We start from the raw sequence: 19229 nt of genomic DNA, 5'->3' as shown, positions 1-19229 counted from the left end.
TTGTGCAGCAAACACATTTTACAGGACTTTTTTTTTTTCTTTTAACACACCTTTATTATCCCATATCCACCCAGGCCAGGTTTTTCTTTCCCTGTGCATTGCATGTTTTTTCCAGACGCGTATGATTTCTTTTTCCTCTAGGTGACTGTTCTTGCTTTTTGGAACAGTAAACCAGGTCAGGCACCCTCTAAATCTGAGTAAACAGATACCTTTGCATGTGACAATCTATCCTGCTTGATTAAGACTGAAGGAAAAGCTAGGGTTACAATATTTACGTCATTCATAAACGTCTTGATCTGGAATTCGTTTTGGAGGGCCGAGTCGGGCAGGGTCAAAATCCACGGAAAAGAGATTCGGCCCCCTGGGTGCCGGAGAACACCACCTCACACACGAAGGCCAACCTTTTAATAATAACTTTACTAGGCGTAGTGTCTCTGAGAACCAGAAAGAAAACACAGAAGCTACGGCTTGCTGAACAGAAGAGTCCCAAGCTGCTTCTCACTTAAACGAAAACAATGAACACTGAGAAAAGAACGAGGCTCTGCGGGGCCAACGTTTTAGAGATCAAATCAGAAAGATGCTTGACCTCCGGGCCAACAGCTGGAAAGAAACAAGGGTGCCATCAAGCATCTGGGGTGCTCCCTTTCCTCGGCTGGGAAGTTTAGAGTTGTCGCAACAGCCGTAAACTCTGTGTTTGGAAGCGCTGACCCCCCCCTCAGTCTCGGCACGTACAGAATGTGACTCCTGAGATAGTTGCTACCGGGGAAAAAAAAGCATCAGGTGAGAATATGCAAAAAAAAAAACTAGGTTTCCAAACGAAAAGGGGTGGAGGAAAGGAAACAAGGATGAGTCTTTCGCCTTCTTTGGCCTCCGGATCTTCACACGGGGTCACCTTCGTCCTCTAAGCCACCAGCCCATCTTGGCATCTCTTCCAACGACCAATGTCGCTGGGAACGGGCCGCCTCTTCTACAGCGTTTGCCACGGCTTCGGCCTCCGCCCCAACGGTGAGAGGCAGGGCCGCGGCGTTCCTGATCGTGACAGGGCAGGAGTCTCTTAATTTACACGGTGAAATTTTATTTACAAAAACAGGCATCTCATCGATAAAAAGGTTGCTGGATTGGTTTTGGTCAGGGCAACGCAGCTGTTGTTCAGTGGAGGAATGCCACTTCTGGTATCTTCTGCTCAGCCTGGGAGAAGCAGGAAAGAAGAGTGAGAAACCAACATCGGCCGCCTTTTTTGCCTCTGGGTCGTCGGCAAACTTCCTCAATGTGTCTCTTTCGGGATGTCCTGGAGTACAGTACTTTCTAACAACTGCCAATTTATTTTTTGAACTTGGATGCAAGGGTGGGGCGGCAAACGCCCTGCATCCTCTGTCCTTCCTGACTACACCACAGTCTCTTCTTATGAACTAAAGATGACTTTGCAGGAGAGAGCAAAAATCAGGCAATGTAGCTGGTGCTTTAGCAACCTGTCTTGAAACTCTAAAGGAGTGTTTCTCAACCTCAGCCGCTTGAAGATGGGTGGACTTCAACTCCCAGAATTCCCCAGCCAGTCATGGGTGTTCAACTCCCAGCCTCTGGGAGTTGAAGGCCACTCATCTTCAAGTGGCCAAGGTTGAGAAACACTGCTCTAAAGGAAAGTCCGCACACACACACCCCAGTTTCCTGAAGAGGAAAGACTTTTGCCTGACCAAGCTTGGAAGGAAGGAGACCCCCCCCCGGGATCTCTGATCAACAAGAATAGCACTGGAGCAAGGCTCATCCCTACAACATCTTCTGCTTGAAGGCATGTCCTGTTTCCAGTCCTCAAGGGTGGCAGGCCAGCAGCTGTCGGCGCAGATGCTCTTCGGCCACTGATTCCAGCCGGAGAGGCTGGAACGGGACCACCAGGCTAGGGTGCAGCCCCAATCCATCTCTGCTGGACGCCTCCGTGGAGGCTTGACTACAAGGCCCAGAATTCCATCTGGCCTGCTCCAGCTGAGGGCAAACAGGAAGAAGTTTACGCTTCCTAGGGCAGGCAGGGCCCTCACCTTGAGCTGGGTGTATGCATGGGCTGCTTTCGCGTAGTTCCAATCGTTGTCCAAGAGGCACCTGGGGGGAGAGAAGTGGGATCCGTAAGCTCCGGGAGGCTCCCCTGCCTTGGCCGGCCCCCATCTCTGACTCCCCTCTTCCCCGCCGGGACTCACTTCTGAGACCACTCGAGGTTCATGCCCGACTGCAGGGAAAAGTTCTGCAACATCTCCTGCTGCTCGGCCGTAAGGGTGGGCACGGGGCTGGAGGAGGGCGTGGGCGCCGGCATGATGAAAGCTTTCCGGATTTCTGTGTTGTTGGCCTTTCGGATGAACAGCTGGTCGTTCACAATGCTCAGCCTGCCGGGGAGAAAGGAAAAGCTGCTGGCTGAGGCTAAACCAGTATTGCACAGTAAGCAGTTTGGGGAGGGGGGGAGTTTGACACTCTTCCGTGCTGAAAGCTTCTTTATCCCTCTTTTCTTCCAAGAGCCTTCCTTGGTGGCTTCCTTGGGGATCTCTGTTTTATCCCTGCAACAACCCTGTGAGGTAGGCTGGGCTGAGGGAAAGCTAGTGGCTCACAGGCACTTGGGAACGTTAATGATTGGGGGGGTGCACTCGGGGTCTCCGAGTCTTAGTCCAATCGCTTAACTATTACACCATGCTGGCTCTCACCCAGTCGTGCCAGGTGCTAACCCTATGCCCCCAGAGAGGGATTCCAAAAAGCTACAGATGGATCTCGTGCTCCCTTTTTCCTCTTGCCATGACTCTTTACATCTTTTGGGTGAACAAAACAAAGAAACAGGCAGGACACTGTGAAGACAACCTCACTGAAGGGGGAGACTGCTGGGCTCGTAAACACGGTCCGCGAACGCCAAGAGCCCTGTCTTGGAGACGTTCTGCCTTCGGGAGCTGACACAATTCCTTCAAGTGGGGCTGAGAGGGACAGCGACCAACTCAAGGGTTTCCAGGGCTAAGGGTGGGTTTGAACTGGGCCCTCCCCAGTCCTAATTCAATCCCCCACCACTGCAGCAGTCTGGTTCTCAAGCCCAGGGCGGCACCTGATTACCCTGCCTGTCTGCCTTTGCACAGATCTGCCAATGCTCCGAAGCGTTCTCCCTTACCCGCTGTGACCCACAGGAACAGCAATGAATACACGCGTGAAGGCTCGTACCACGTCTCGACACCTGCTGTCCACTGGAGAGCGAAAAGAAACAGGGCGGAGGTTTCAAGAAGGAGCACCGCATGCTGAGGCCCAGCCTCCCTGCACTCAGGATGTGGCCTTTCGACCACACACCCACCTTCCTTAAAGATTCCGCTGAGCGTAAAACAGAGTAACGAATTCTGCAATGAGAAAGAAGCGTCATAAAGTGGAAGGGACTGGCAGGCCGCCAGCACACAGGCCACCCGTCCCACCTTTCTATAAAGATTCTGGACGTTCCCTCTGAGATATGGTTGGCCCCAACCTGTTAGGATTTAGAAGACCCTTATAATTTGGCTGGTCCTACAGGCCTTGGCGATATGAGTTCGGTCCCTCCTTGTAGTGGGAGTGTTGGTCTAATTAAGTTCTAATGTTTCCTTGTGCACAGAGAAGGTATTTTAATTGTGCCACTGCCCTAAAGGGGCCTTTATAATTTTTTGAATCATAATTATTTATTCCTTTTTGTTCTAACCCTGTTTAGAGAAAATAGGAATCTAGGTGGCTTGGAGTCAGCAAAGGGCTAGCGGGGCGCAGAAGCCCACTAAAATAAGTAAATGAATTTGACAGAAGATAGCAGTAATACAATATAGTTATAATCGTATGAAAAAGGCTAAAATGAAAGTTGTAGCCCAAACCCCCGAAACTTCATCCTGGGAAAAGGCAAAGGCAGATCATTTGCCAAGAAAAGCTACGGAATGGGTTACCCATTTCTCATCAGCCCAATAGAAATGATTGTTATCTTACAATAATTTCTGCTTTGAGAAGAAAGACAAGAAAAATAGGATGAACAGTAACAACGAAGAATAATAATGTCATCCGAGAAGCAGCAGGCTTGGGGGGACAAGATACATCTCCAAGATAGTGTCTGTTTATCTGAGTCCAGAAGGAGTCCGCCACTGGAGAAACAGCATTGCATTTGGAGCCAAGGGATCACACTGACAGAAACAGGGCCCTCTTGGCTGATCTCAGAATATGGGTTAGTTAGCACTTGGAGGGGTGCTCTTTTTGTCACCACCCATCTCATTAAAAAGTGACTCTGGGCGGTTTACAGAGAAGATAAAGTTAAGTAAAAATGCAATGTAAAAGTAGTCCTGAATAAATAATAAATATATTCCAAGATTGATAATGAAGCTCAAGCTCAGATACTTTGGTCACGAAGAGAGGACTCTTTGGAAAAGACCCTGATGCTGGGAAAGATGGAAGGCAAAAGGAGAAGGGGATGGCAGAGGATGAGATGGTTAGATAGCATCACTGAAGCAATGAGCATGAAACTGAGCAAACTCAGGGAGGCAGTGAAGGACAGGAAGGCCTGGTGTGATGAGGTTCATGGGGTCACGAAGAGTGGGACACAACGACTGAACAACAACAACAATATTCCAAGAATTGACAGTAATTGGCGAGCAGCTCAGGGAGCGTCATCAGGGCACCAGCCACCCCCCAGGTTTGATTAAAACTCTTATTGCTCCACACAAGCAGGCAGAGCCAGGCCTTTAGTCCTTTCCGGAAAGTCAGGAGAGTAGGGGCCCACCACACCTCCGGGGGAAGAATATCCCCCACCCCAACTTTTCTGCAGAATCTGAATTTTCTGGCTGCAGAATTCCAAGAGTTTGAGAGTGCCTTGGGGCAAGCAAGACTTTGCTAGCTTATCCCTGTTTTTAATCTGGCCAATCTCAGGAGCTGCTGACCTTGCTGACACCCTGACCTGGCCAGCCCCTTCTCCTCACTCACCGTTTGCGCACAGACGTCCACCACGAAGGAATTCACGTCATGCTGTGTCTTGGGCAATTCGCTGAGGAAAGCTACGACGTTCAACTTGGTATGCTTGAGGAGTCGGAAGCGCATGGCTGGAGGGAGAGAAGGGGAGAGAAGGCTATTTTTGATGCTAATGAGCTCTTTCTACAAAAGCCCAGCTGAAACCTGGAAGAGAAGCAGAAGATACAAATGAGATATGAATGGCTTCCTGCATCAAAGGATGTATGAACAGAAACAAATGGTGCCCAACGAGGCCAGGGGGAATGTGATCAAAAGAAGATTTGATATCAAAAGGCTTCAAAGGTTAAGGTCCTAAAGAATTTGGGATCTGTGAACTAGAAGGAAAAAGGGACTCTGACTCAGGGGCATTGTGCCTACAGCTTCTATGCAGGAGAACTCAGGTCCTGCCCTGGTGTCCCCAGGTAAGGGATCCAGGATCAGGTGATGCGGAAGGTCTCAGTCTGTGACCCTAAAGTGTGTGCTGGGCTTTACAGACAGAATGACAGTTGGGCTGAAAAGAGGGAATTTAAGCAGGGAATGAAGAAAGGGAAATGAGGAAGGTATAGAAACCATTCACATCTTTCAAAGAGAGGGTTTAGCCTTGCACAAAACATTCTTTCACTCTGGCCGTCAAAGGTAGCCACGTAACCCCAAGCCCCTTTTATAACCATTTGCTTACTGGGGTCCTTCAGCCGCTTCACGTTCCTGCTGTTTTTGAAGTATTCAGCTAAACTGTTCCTGCAGGCAAAAAAGGACTTCAGTGCACAATGAAAATGGGGGGCGGGGGGGGGAAGAACCCTCCCAGAGCTTCACTTGTGTAACAGGAGGCCTGTCCTGTTATGAGTCTCATTTAAGTGCCAGGCATCCAGGCTGTCCTCTTAAATACGTTTGAGGTTTTAAATGCCTGCCTGAAGACTGACCAGAAGAGGCCTTCTCTTGAATCACTCCCCCATGACCTGACCGAACCCCCCACTTTTTAAACTCAATAATGCATTTAAGCACAGCAGGCCTAGGTTTAAAACCACTGTAGTTCTGACACTCGACCCTCTTAGCCTAAATAACTTTCAAGAAAATGCACTTTTTACTGCAACTTTGTTAAAAGGTTGTGATACGGGAGTATCCTGTCCTTCCAACCATTTGTGACTGGGTTTGCGCAGCACGCTCCCTTATCACCGAACAGAAGTTGTTTTCCAGATGTGTCAAACACTGAGTTTTAAACTAGCCAGATGAGTGGGTTTGTACAAGTCACAAAAGAAAAGGATCCAGATTCAAATAAATCCAGCTTAGCATGTGCAGATACTATGTCTTGGACCTGGGCTTGGTCCAACCTGTTGGGTGAATGCAACCCCTGAGTTTTAAATATCTTTTCTTACACCCCGTCACATGTAAGCTGAAAGACGCTCAACTCCCAAGCAAAGCGAAGAAAACCCCAAACAGACCTGTAAGGGTGGTTCACAGAAAACGGGATGCTCAGAGAACAGCAGGCTCCCTCGTGATACGCGTCCAGCAGGCCTTGTCGGTCTCCAGAGTCATATATGGCATAATATCTGGAGGGGGATAGAAAACCCCACCCCAAATAGCATGAATCACTGGTTCTTTCCTTTGCCTTGTGCTATAAGATACCTCAGAACTGAAATCCCCAAATCCACCTCCCCTCTGTGAGAATATTGTTCTTCTCTCCACCATAAGGGCATCAACGGAGGAGGCTTACAGAACAAGTCCCTACAGAACCTTAAGGCTGGTTGCCAAGGAATACAAGCCACTAGCCAGCATGATTCAAGGGAGAGAGGAAGAAAGTGATTCTCTGTGCCTTCTGTGGGACAGAAAGGCCCAGCACAGCGACAACACGGGTATGAACTCAGGTATAAAGGCAACAGAAAGGACGCTGAGGCTGAGATAGACCACTCTGAACAGGTGCACTGGTTATTAAAGGTGCCAGACAAAAAAGATGGAGAACTTTCATGCGCTGAGCAGTCTAAACACCCCCAAAAGAACTGCAATACGTAATGCTGAAAAGTGTAACTTGGCTTAAAATAGCCCTTTTTAAAGACAAAATCTATGTAAAGACCAGGAATGTTTTGCTGGTCTAGCATTCCAAGAGGTCTGTGCACTCTCTGCACTGAGTTCCTTTCGTTAGCTGCACCAGTCTTGGTGGTGTTACCACTGTTAATTACTAGCCAACTGATACTCACTGTTGTAAAAACTGCACGATCAGCATTTTCAAGCCTTCGGAGGCAAAATAACTGCCCTGTGTGAAGAGAGTCGAGCACAAGAGTCGTCAGCCTCTTTCCTTCTACCCACCTTCCAAGCAGAAGGGTTTCCAAGTTGGCAGCTGGTGCCGAGATTGACGGCTGCGCTCAACAGACCCTCGTGTTGTCCGTATCAGGTCCCCCCAACCCTTTTTCACCTGCCCCCCCCAAGCATTGCTGTACCTTGCAGGGAGGCAAAGTGGTAGGAGTTTCAACATCAAAAGAGATCGGTGGGGGGAGCTCGTGACCATCCTGTGGATGCAAAAGAGGGGAGAGTTGTCAAACGTGCAGGGTGCAACCCAGGACCCCTGCCCTGCTCCGCTTTGGCAACTCACCAGCCTCAGCAGCTTGGGGAAACGTTCTCGGATGGTGCTGTCAGAAACAGAACAGGAGTGAGTATACTATAACGTGTCCTGAGGGCACAGCCCACCCCCTCTGGCTGCCTGCTTCAGTGGCCCCTATCTTCCACCATTGCTCTGCCCAGCAAGCCCACTTCATCCTTTGCATGAACGGCTTCCACGCTTTGGCATTCCCGCCCCCCCAGCCTGGTGGTGATGGGCAATGGGATAAAAAAAGGCGTTTTAGCTGCTCTTCAACGGATGGAAATTAAACTTCACCCACTGCTATCCTGGTGTTTAAATTACCAAGCAGCTAGTCCTCTTAAACAGGGCGCCTTGTAATTGTTGGGTGTTCTTGCAAGGAATGAGAAGTGTTTCATTCCACTGGTTTGGGCCTTCTGTTAAGAGGGCGGAGAAACCTCTCACAGAGCTAAGAAATGGTGGTGTTACTCTTAAATAGACTGCTACTTTCTAGGGTTCTTGGGAAGCCTAAGGAATTTACACACACAAGGGCTTTAAAACAAGAACTGTACGATGAAAGGTGTATGTAGGTTTACACATGGGTTCAGTCTCTTGGGGCGTATACTAAGAGAGCAAGTCAATGGGTGTAAAAAGAAACTGCGCCGCTGAAGCGAAGCAACTTCTCCAATCATTAAAGCCCTACCAGTACAGGAATCTGATGCGGACCCCTTAAGGAGACAACATTACATCAGCTTTTGTTTAATCCGCCAGACGCTTCTGGCTTTAAGAGAAGCTGGTCCAGGCCATTATAACAACTGCATGGAACATGGGTGACAGTTGGCTTGATGCTAGTAGACAGCATGCCATGCTCTGAACCCCAAAACGCCAGCCTCAGTAGAACCCCCTGTGAAATGGGCCCTTTCCCCCTGTGGTAGTTTTACACACGCAGACAGGCAGGAAATACAGAGATGTTCTTTTTAAAAAGGAGGCTGCGTTGCTGGAAGTCTCCCTCTGCACTTACCTGAGTGTGTACTCACCTGAGGGGCTCATTTATAGAAGTGCTCCTCAGAGGCCGGGGGGGAGAGGGGAGGGGGAGGAGGGGAATGGCTGAGATCTCCCACTGGTCCTGTAGAGGCCAGAGGCAACTTAAAATGCCTTTGGGAGGGTGTTCCTGCATCAAGGCCCAAATCTAATTAATGACTGCAGAAGACAAGGGATGGGTTGAGAAGCAAGGGGGACGCCAGAGACCGAAAAGGGGGGGGCAGAAGCCCCTCCACTCTGGTGCACAGCCTCATCCATCCTCAAGCCCCCTGGGCATCCACCTGCCTCCCTGCAGAGGTCCCAGTGAGATGCCTTCCTGCCACGCCAACGCGTCCTGCAGCCTTCTCCCACAGGGAGAAAAGGAGTGATTTGCTTGCCACAAGCTTCGTCGCCATTTCAGCTCGGAGTCGGTAGAAACCTCACGCACTCCGCTGATGACGTGGGAGCCGTCTCCCCTCTTGGGAACAGCAGGGCAGCCGTCCGAGATCGGCTTGCCAAGAACAAGCATGTGAATGAGGTCCCTCTGCCTCGTGCGCCATCTTCCACATTGGGAGGGCTCGTTTTTGGCCACCATTTGACTGTGCCTGTCTTAGGTTGTTCCTTCCATCAAGGAATCTTACCCGTCATTGGCTAACCAGCCGTCTGCAGGGGCCAAACCTTTACCAGGGAAACCTCGTGATTTGGCAGGTTAGGTTTCATGCCAAAGTAAACACAGCAGGCGCTTGTGCGGAATACGCTAAATCCCGGCACTCCATCGAAAGAAGAAAGGCACAGAACAGCAGGCTCGGGCTGGGGGCAGGCGAGCCACGGAGGGCACTGGGAGAGGATGGGAAAGGCTGTGCGCTCAGAAGTCTCGGAGCTCAGAAGTAGAAAAGATCAAGGGGAAAGGGAGACAGGCAGGGAGACGTCTGGAGTGGAAACAGCAATGCTTTATAAGAGGAGAACCCCCTGTAAAATGGGCCCTTTCCCCCTGTGGTAGTTTTACACACGCAGACAGGCAGGAGACAATGGAGGGCCAGGGGGAAGAGGGGGAGGAGGAGGGAGGGGGGTATGTGGGCGATCCCTCCAAAAAGCAAACTTTAACCACTTGATAACGTTCACATGGGAAGGGTGGGGAGAGAACCCGCCAGGCAGTGCTCCAATCTAGCTGCAACAGAACCATGGTCAGAAAGCATCACAAATCAGGCACTGAGAAGGCAGAAGGGCCCTCCGGGAGATTTTACAATGGCTCGGATAAAGGCAGCCTCCTGGGATAAAGTCCTCAACCAGGCCCTGCCAGGTGAGAGAGAGAAGGCCTTCTGAGTAGAACTGGGGGATTTTCATCCCATCGCGGTTTGGTTGCTTTGCTGTGGAGATGGGGCCACGTGCAGGGGAGGCCTCCTCAGGCAGCCAAGGAGGTGACTCACCTGATGTACGTAGACCGATCCCGGAAGTTGTCGCACATGGGGTTGCTGTCCAGCCAGAGTTCGTCCAGCTTTAAGCCTTTCAGCTTATCCAGCTCGTATTCTGTCTTCAGCTGCAGGAAGACAAGAGGGGAGGAGAGAACCCAGAGTCAGGGAGGGACGAGTTTGCCAAATGCAGGCCCAGGCTGAGCTGGGTAAGCACCTGGGGTTACCTGATTGCAAGACAAGTTGAGGATCTTCAGACGGGGAGCTTTCTGATGCAGCTCGGTCATGTCGTCGAGCCGATAGAGCTTGTTGTCACTCAAATCGAGGGAAAGGAGCTGGAAAGATTAAAAAAAAAAAAAAGTAGGAAATGGATGAAGAAGAGGGCTCTGGGTCAGACAAGCTGCAGCCCAGGAGCCCCAAAGCCGTGACAATTCAGAAGCAGGAGCTAATCACGCAGAAATCAAGAAGACACGCATGCTCCACACTCAGGAGAATAAGAGCTACAGTTCCTCAAGGGCCCCCCCCATGTCCATTTGAACCCCCAGTGGAAACTTTGGAAAATCGACTCTCTGCATGCCCCAAACGGAGGAGTGGATGGACAACGGGAAAGGGCTGACCTCGGGGATGTTTTCTTGGATGATCTGCAGCACAGCGATCATGCAGGTTCGGCGGTTCAACACGATGTCGATATTTTGGGCTATCAGATCTGGGGGAACAAAATAGGATTGATTTCACTTGCTAAGAGCAAGGTCCCTAGCCCGGTCACTTCCCCTTTCCCCTGAGAATGCAATCCAAGGGATGCAGCCTTTGTGGCGGGGTGAGGGGGTGGGGACAGGAGAGTTATGTTTGCTCGCTCATGGATGTGTGCGCACATGTGTGTGTGTCTGTGGAGGGCGGTGTTGGCTTTAAACAAAGGCCAAACTCTGCTCTGCCAGCAGAAGGAAAGTAGGGGAGAGTGACTTACCAGGGTCTGTATGAATATTTTTCAGATCCAAAGCCTGCTGGGAGCCATTGTATCTTTTACTCATACATTGCTGAAAACAGAGCGAGAGGGTCATCTGAGAAGAGGAGGCCACTGCTGGGAGCTTACATTCCCTTTCCCACGGCCGAAGACAAGAGAGCAAATCTCACCTGAGCTCTGAGGGCCAAATGGGGCGGATATGACAAAATGATGACAGGAAACCTGCTTTGCCTAAACCTGCTTTGCCTTTGCTAATTAGTCTATTTCCTCACTGCTGTTCCAGCTACCAGCCACCTCTCCCAGCAACCCAGCAAAAATACATGACACGATCGCCTATCAGATCAGACCCATCTGAGGATGCTGACTTCGACCGGCACCCCTTCTCCTAAGTCTAAAGCTGAACTGACTCCAAGGCTGTGATGCCAGACTTTGGCAAAAAAAGCATTTTGCCTGCTTTTTCTGCAGCTGCTGAAATGATGTTCTTTCAGGCCAGCCAAAGGTTGAGAGGACCGGCTACTTCCATCTTCCCAAGCAAAGGGAAAAAGATGACTAAAGTAAAACAGAATGGACAGGCGTTCCTGGCTCAGAGAGGGAAGAGTAATCCTGCCAGAGAGAACGGGCACCTTCTAGCCTCTTCAGATTGATGACTCCAGAGAAAAGTAGATCTATCCTGTATCTAGGGCTGTATGGCAAACTAGCTCAAAGAGGGCAGGAAAACTGTGCCCGTGTTTTAGCAGTTTACCTTCAGCTGTTCAATCTCCTCTGGTTTCAGTTCACGCTGGATAGTCGTAGGTGGATTGCACGTGTTTATGAGTATCGCCACCTGAAACAAAGTGGAATCTGAGTTAGCAGAAAGAGCCCACGGATGGGTTAACCAACAACAGAGGGGCTGATTTGGATATGGGGCTTTAACTGGGCTGTCCTGGAGCCAGGGCCTGACCCCCAGCACCTTCCAGGCAAGGGCGAACAAACCTTGTAGCCATCTGGAGCAGTAATTTTCCGAGACACTTGCTTAAGGGCATTGGCCACAGAAGCATCTTCTACGTAGAACACAACCCGATTATTAACACAGTGGAACTGCAGGAGAAGGAGAACATCATCTTGGAATAAAACAGCTCTTTTCCACGTCTATGCAGTTAAAATAAAGCTAACATTCATGATGACGGAAAAACTTTACAAAACCTTGGTTATAGCCAGGGGAAGGTTCCAATAACCAGGTTAGAGCCTATTAAATGTCATCACTGCCAGGTTTTCTCCTGATTCCAGATATATCAGAAAGTATCAACCTTCCATTATGATTTCTACTCACTAATACAGGTAGTCCTTGTTTAACAACCACAACTGGGACCAGCAATGTGGCCGTTAAGCGAAGTGGTCGCTAAGTGAAACCGTGACTGTACTTATGATCTTACTTCAGCTTTCTTTTGCTTTACAGACCTGTAACAGTCATAAATACGAGGACTGGTCGCAAAGTTGCTTTTTCATCACTGTCGTAACTGCGAACAGTCACTAAAAGTTAATATCTTTTCGATCACCAACATCTTGGAATATATTGTTATTTGTGTATGTGTTTCATTTTATTGTATTTTTATACTATTTTTACTGTATTTTAACTAATATTTATTTGTTGTTTTTATTGTAAACCGCCCAGAGTCACTTCCTCATAAGATGAGCGGTGTCTAAATTTGAAATATAAATAAAACATAAATACACGAGGACTACCTGTAGGCTAGCAGTTTAAATCCTCTAGTATCTAGTGAGAGATCCTACACGAAGTAGCGGACATGCAACTACAGCCTGCATAATAGCTTCAAGAGGCACGCAGGCCTCTCTTACCTCCACAGGATTGAAGGGAACACTGCAAACTTCCCGTACGGCATTAATCAGCCAGCTCTTGTCATATTTTCTTCCATAAGGAATCTGACAAGGAAGCACATGAGCTAGTCAAGGCCAGCATTTCTAAGGCACAATTTAGGAGCAGATTATGTCTCCCTTTCTCATCCACTGCTGCCCAGTAGCCCTTTAAGGCAACAGCTGTCCAAGCTGCAAATGCCAAAACTGCCCTAAGCAAGAGCTCTGCAGCCTGGCAGATGGAAAAAGTTCTCCTCATACAGCTGTCATCAAAGCTTTTTGCCTCCCTTTCTAATGACGATTGGCAGCTTCCTCTGCCCCCTGCTCAAAACCAAAACAAAACAAAGCAAAAACCACCAGGGCATTTTGTTTGTGCTGCCCCCTGTCCCAATTTTTCGAGCCATATTTTTAATCCCAAATCCTCCAGAATAGTTGACAACGATCGATAATAAGAAAAACCGCAAGCCTGTGGGGAGAACTAAGACCCAACAGAAGAGGGCCAGGGAAGGAAAGAAGAAAACCACCAGCTGAGAAACTAGCCCTCCCGGAAAAAGTCTGAAATGGTTCAGCAAAGGGCGGAGGAGCATCTCGGGCAAAACAGATGCCCTCCAACAGACAACAGTCCATCTGAATCTCCAACTCCTGCTTTCAGACCTCTCCTACTGGGCGACTCACCGTAATCCTGAACCAGGTCTTCTTGGATATTGGGGGCTTATGAACAGCACGATCTCCAATATTCAGATTTCGCCTCACTGTGGCACCTATGGTGTTCAGGCCCCCTCGCTCTGGTCGGTGTGGACGTGGCCCATAAGGAGTGCTAAGAGGTAAACAAATACCTTTTACCATGGACTGGAGAGAGACAATTGAATTAGGATTCTGGGAATGCCCAGAATGAAATTCGCATCAGGGGAATATCACAGCCAATATGGAAATCCTTTGACTTTACTGGATTGTGACAAAGGTTAAGCTGCCCTAATTTTTATTTCATTCCCTTAAAAATGCTAGAGAAGCAATTCAACTGTTAAAGTCACAGCTGCACCTGAATAAACTAGGCCACTTGGAATACCAGCACTTTTTTATTTCTAAATCAAGAACATGTTCCAATTATTAGCTTTCTAGCTGCTGCCTTTTAATTTCATGGGTCTTTGCTTAATTATTATGGTAGCAAATGAATCAGATGACCCCAATTCCCCATCTTCATAGAAGCAAATCCCAAAATTTCTCCCCAAGAGCAATGAACTGAATCTGGTTAGGCAGGAAAGGCTGACTTTTTTCCAGAGCTAACACATTACACCAAAACAGACACAGGTATTCACCTTTTCACCCTTTGATCACATTCATTTATTACTTTTAAACAGGAGTTAACTCACAACTTTCCTAAAAAGTTTGCAAAACTACTTTTTTATGAACTGGTTGGAGGCGTTATGAAAAGTGGCAAAAAATTTCAAGGAATCTTTTTGTTCTTACCCAGCCATGAATCATGCACTTCTTGAGAAATACACTCTTTTTCCAAATCACTGCCTTTATCTTAAATGAGTATAGATTGATTGACTAATCTAAATTAATTAGGTGTCTGTTTCACAGGGGGCCAATGCAACACCAGTTTCCTTCAACAATTTCTTTTTTAAAAAATAAGATTCTTGGCTAGAAAATGCTTCTATTTTAGGTGCTAGCTTATGGTTGCGTTTCAGCTCTCCCCACCCTTTTCACTTACAACAGCTTTCAACTTGTTGTAAAGGTATTGTACAACAATTCCCGTCACGCTCAACAGCAAGGCCATGAGACTCGAGGAGTCCGGAGCTGAAGCTTCTTTAAAGAACAAATCCCTGCCCTCGTGGCCCTAACATCTTGCTGTTCCAAGTGGTTATATTAAAGAAAGGGGGTGGAGAAAGGTTACTGTCTTAGTTAAAGGGGTCCCTGGCACAAGTAGATTAAGAAGCCCTGTTCTAGCGGATCCTAAATCAAACAGGGGGTTAGACTATGGATGACCTCTAATGTCTCTTCCTAGTAGCAAGAGTTTGTTAAAAAAAATAATAATAATCTTTGCATGTAAATACTTTTTCTGCATTACAACCTCACTTATTCTATAGCTCTTTATTTTGACTTGCAGCCAACATTTCTGGAATCTCCAGCTGCCCTCGTGGTTGTGCTCTGCGTGGATCAGAAGGATCACCAAAGCTAAACCACAAAGATTTTTCTCACAGGTGGACTGTGCTCATGACTACCCGACAGAATGTGTTTCTCACTAGCGAGTTCGGAGCACTTCGTGAGGGTCGCTCATGAGAACATCCCCGTCGTCGTCATCAAGCCGGCTACGAGGACTGGGGCCAGCATTGTTCCAACTCCGCTGGTGATGGTTCATCTCGCTGTACATTTTTCCTCGGAAGGGGCCACGGCCTTTTCTCCTCCGCCCAGGGATGCCCCTGTTACTGCCTCCACCACCCACACGATCATCATGTTCTGAACAGGAAGAACAGATCGAAGCATCAGTGGGCTAGAATTGCATAAAATGCCACCGACAACGTATTTAGAGCAGTATTTCTCAACCTTCACAACTTTAACCTATGTGGACTTCAACTCCCAGAATTCCCCAGCCAACAAGTTGCTCAGGTTTAGAAAACTGATTTAGAGAAGCAACGATTATGTCACTTAAGGCATCCAAATAGACAAGGAATGAGCTTGGTTGACACTCACAAGGGCAAATCTTAAAGCATTCTACCACATTCAATAATACTTTCTCAAGGAGCTGTTGGGCAGAGAAGTGAGAGTACAACCTCAGCTGCAATACCTTCTCCATTTTCCCCATCCCACCAACTTTCACTTCTTCTCACCCAGATTTGTCTTCTAGCCCCTGCTACTTCCCTTCTGATTGTGCTGACGCTGATCTTTGCAACGCTTCTTTCTTTTATCACTGAAAAGAGACATTGGCCAAAGCCCCCCCCATCACAACTCCATGTTTTTGTACAAAGAGCCGTTTCCATCATCACTACCCCCGAAAGCAAAATTATGGATACGTCAGGCTTCCCCACCCAACCTGGAACCCTCTCGCGTGTTGAGGTTATTCCCCAGCAATGAAGCTTGGGAACTCCAGGAGCCGCCAGCTAACACGTTTAGAAATGCTACATTGGAGAAGGCGGTTACAAGTAAAACAGACCTACAACTTTCTGCCACATGCACCCCAGAGCACCACTCCTGAGCTGGACATTTTTCTGCCACCAAACCCCCAAAGAGGACATTCTCTTCCGCCCCAATCCCTAAAATCTCTTTGCTCTCTGGAACAGCGTCTTCCACTTCCTCAGGTAAGTCCTCTCTTCTTAAAAGACCAGAATTTCCAAAACCACCACACTCTTATTGTTAAGGCTGCCTATCACCCTGGCTACCCCCTCATCAGAGCCCACTTTGGGCAAACATTTCCTCCCCAAAGCCTCTCCTTGGAGGGAGAGGCCCCTCCTGGAAGCCCCGCTGCCCTCTTCCCTCCCTGATGGGGCCTCTTCCACCCCCACACGGGCCCCGTTTCCTCCCCATCGCCCCTCCCAAAGGGGGCCTCAATTCTCAATCCTTCATGGATTGAGGGCCCCCCCTTCCCATTTTCCTCCTTTGCCCCACACATCCTCCTTAATACACCCCGCCTTTCCTTCGGAAGCTCCAAGCGGCACGCTCAGGGCTTCTAGTTTTTCTCACAACAGCCCTGCAAGGTAGGCTGGGGGAGAGAGAGAGAGAACGAACCCAACACAGACGGAGCTTCTGCGCTCTCCGTTAGACCCAGAGCGACAGACAGGGACGGGCCCGAGGTCAGCCGAGAGGCGAAGCGGGTCTCGAACCCGGGCCTCCTCGCTCCCAGCCCTGCGCCCTCCCCACTAGATCGCCCTCGGTTTCCCAGGCAACGGCCCCTCCCGCTTCCCTGATGCACCGCTTCTTCCCCAGAGTCCCCCGCCACAACGACCCTCCGAGGTAGGCCGGGCTGAGGGAGGGGGGCTGGCCCCACGGCACCCTGGGAACGGACCCCCCCCCCCGGCCTCTCAGCCTTCTCCTCACCGCTGTATCCGCCTTTCCCGCCGTCGGCCATCGAGGGGGACCCGCTGGCGGGGGCCTCCGAGAACGAGTCCCTGGCGCGCGCGCCCGAGCGGAAGGCCGGAGAGGTCCCGACGCCGCCTCGGAAGAGAGTCCCTGGCCGCGACGCCGCGCGCGCTCGGCTTTCTTCTCCCCCTTCAGCGCGTCGCCATCGGCCGGAGGAGGCGTCCCGTCGCGCCCCGCACCCAACGCCCCACTGCGCATGCCCGGCAGCCACCGCGCAGGCGCCACTCCGCCTTCCGGGGGCGTCGTCGTGCGTGAAGCCGACCGCGCAGGCGCAGTTCCCTCCTCTCCCTTGCCATCCTTTTTGCGATCATAGACTTAGGTTAGAGGCGACGCTGGGAATCGCAGTTTCAGGGTCGCCCCACTTTTTCACTCTTGGAAAATTTCAAAAGCTGGTTTGCTGCTGTTGGCCCTGAATTGGGCAGAATGCGCCCTCCAGGTTGTCCAGAGAGAGATACTTTGCCGTGCACGTGTTGCCAGTGGGCTACTAAGCCTGGGCTAATAAAAGTTGGAAGTTTTTTTTTTCCTCCTCCCACTCCTTTCAATGGATATTTTGCAGAACATAGTTTTCTAGGGTTATAATGAACTGCCGGATGACTGTTTGACTACAAAGTGCTTTTAAGATGCTCCAAGAAAGGGAACGCCTTTAAACACAGGGTTTACCAAAAGTCAGGCCCGATAGGCCAATCATAAAATGTTTCATTAATTTTTTTTTCCCAGAGAAAATGTTACTGTACTTGGGAATGTTCAAAGGTCATGCGTGGAGTCCGTAAGGAAGTGTTTACAAGAAAATGGCAACCAATTCAAAGTTTAATGTAGTTTACTTCATAAATTTGTCTATGAGGCCTGACTTCTGGTATATCCTGTAGATTAATGAATTACAGCACCTTACAGATAGAGCCCGTCTTTTCTCTAGGGCAGCATCCTTATCATTGTATAAATTGGCTGGCTGTCAAATCAGCCAGACCCGGCAACCTTTATCCCCAAAACCATCTGGTCGCAAGGGAGGCTGGACTCAAACATTTCAGAGGCACCCCGTGAACATCTTGGGGTGGGGTGGGGAGAACCTGAACCCAGATCTCCCTGTTCAGTGGGTATCACTTTTGCCAGGGAGGCACTGAAAGGTACTCCTGGATCCCATCTCGTCGATGTGCTCATCTGACCAAACATCCACAGCTTTGCATCTGACATGTTCCTTTTCAAACATGCGCCTTCCTTTAAAACAGTGTTTCTCAAACTTGGCAACTTTAAGATTGTGGACTTCAACTCCCAGAATTCCCCAGCCAGCATGGCTTGCTGGGGAATTCTGGGAACTGAAGTCCACACATCTTAAAGTTGCCAAGTTTGAGAAACACTGCTTTAAAGGACTGTCTTCCTTCTGAATGGAGACATCCACCACTGAGGGGAGCACCCTCCAAAAAACAAGCGGGGCTCAGACGAAAATGTTTGCACTGCAAGTGAAATTACACCCCCAGAATTGAACAACAATTATGATTAATCCCCTTTTCTTCATACAAAATGGCAAGGGGAAAGAAAGAATTTTAAATTGGAATCACCTCAGTTAGGAAGTACCCCACCGTATATTTCATACTTTTCCCCTTGTGCCCCTCCAAATCACAGTTCGTTGTCAACTTCAGAAAAAGCTTTGGCGGCTGTTTCTCCTTCCGTCACCCGCGTCCGTAAAATCCCTTTCAGCTGGGCCAAGAGATTTGCTTAGTTCGACCCAAGGAAAAGCCACTGTCGTGTCAGCAGCGTGTTTGCACAACACCTGTTACTGAGCAACCCCAACTGGGGCTGGGTTCGCACAACACGCTCAACCACAAACAAGCAAATCGTGTCGTTCTTCGTAAGCCACATGTGCTCCACGGCTGCCTTCCTTTTCTTAACAGGATGTGTTCTAGGCAGAGCAGTTTTTATTGGCGAATCTAAACCAAGTGGAGTTTTCAACACTCGGGCGGACTAATCGCTTCTCGAAGGAAACTTAAAAGGAGGTGGTTGGTAATACCCCCATCCCCTACCACTCCCCCAGCTGCAGCTTTTTGATTACACCCTCTGGAAGAAAGAGCCCACATCTCAGATGACAACACCAACCTTTAAGTGCCACGAAATTCCTCTACACACATACGTGCATCCCATTGATGCTGAACACTTACTATACGTGTAAACAGTGAGGTGTAACTTTGGCTGTGGCTATCATTGCACCATCTCTCCAGGACCAAGGGGGGTGGCATTTGTATGGCGCACAGAACCCTGTTCAACTCAACCTGAGCTGATTAAGCCCATGTTCTGGGTTTGCAAGCCGGAATGAAGCCGCATCGATCCCACGGGCTGGATTCACACACCACCTCTGGATAGCTACAAGTGTCGCCTGAACAAAAGTGGATGGAAATAGTTAGGCATCTAATTA

At 49.2% G+C, this 19229-nt stretch overlaps 1 protein-coding gene across 1 annotated transcript; it reads right to left on the bottom strand.

Moving 5' to 3' along the window:
• Positions 1-402: 402 nt before the first annotated feature.
• NXF1 (nuclear RNA export factor 1) lies at positions 403-17027 on the bottom strand. Its single transcript, XM_007441081.4, has 21 exons — positions 16784-17027; positions 14995-15208; positions 13424-13565; positions 12734-12817; positions 11870-11974; positions 11640-11720; positions 10901-10970; positions 10554-10642; positions 10164-10271; positions 9955-10064; positions 7544-7580; positions 7392-7460; positions 7152-7207; positions 6399-6506; positions 5639-5697; positions 4936-5051; positions 3308-3350; positions 3131-3203; positions 2187-2369; positions 2031-2091; positions 403-1188 (listed from the first exon to the last, which is right to left on the bottom strand). Exons 1-21 carry the CDS (start codon positions 16812-16814, stop codon positions 1150-1152), a joined length of 1878 nt encoding a protein of 625 aa, XP_007441143.1. The 5' UTR covers positions 16815-17027; the 3' UTR covers positions 403-1149.
• Positions 17028-19229: the final 2202 nt, after the last annotated feature.

Source organism: Python bivittatus, unplaced genomic scaffold (genome assembly GCF_059951505.1).
Source record: "Python bivittatus isolate LINGU-HERP-01145 unplaced genomic scaffold, Pbiv_v1 ctg000180_np1212, whole genome shotgun sequence".
NCBI classification, from domain to species: Eukaryota; Metazoa; Chordata; class Lepidosauria; order Squamata; family Pythonidae; genus Python; species Python bivittatus.
This window is presented reverse-complemented; position numbering and strand designations above follow the sequence as displayed.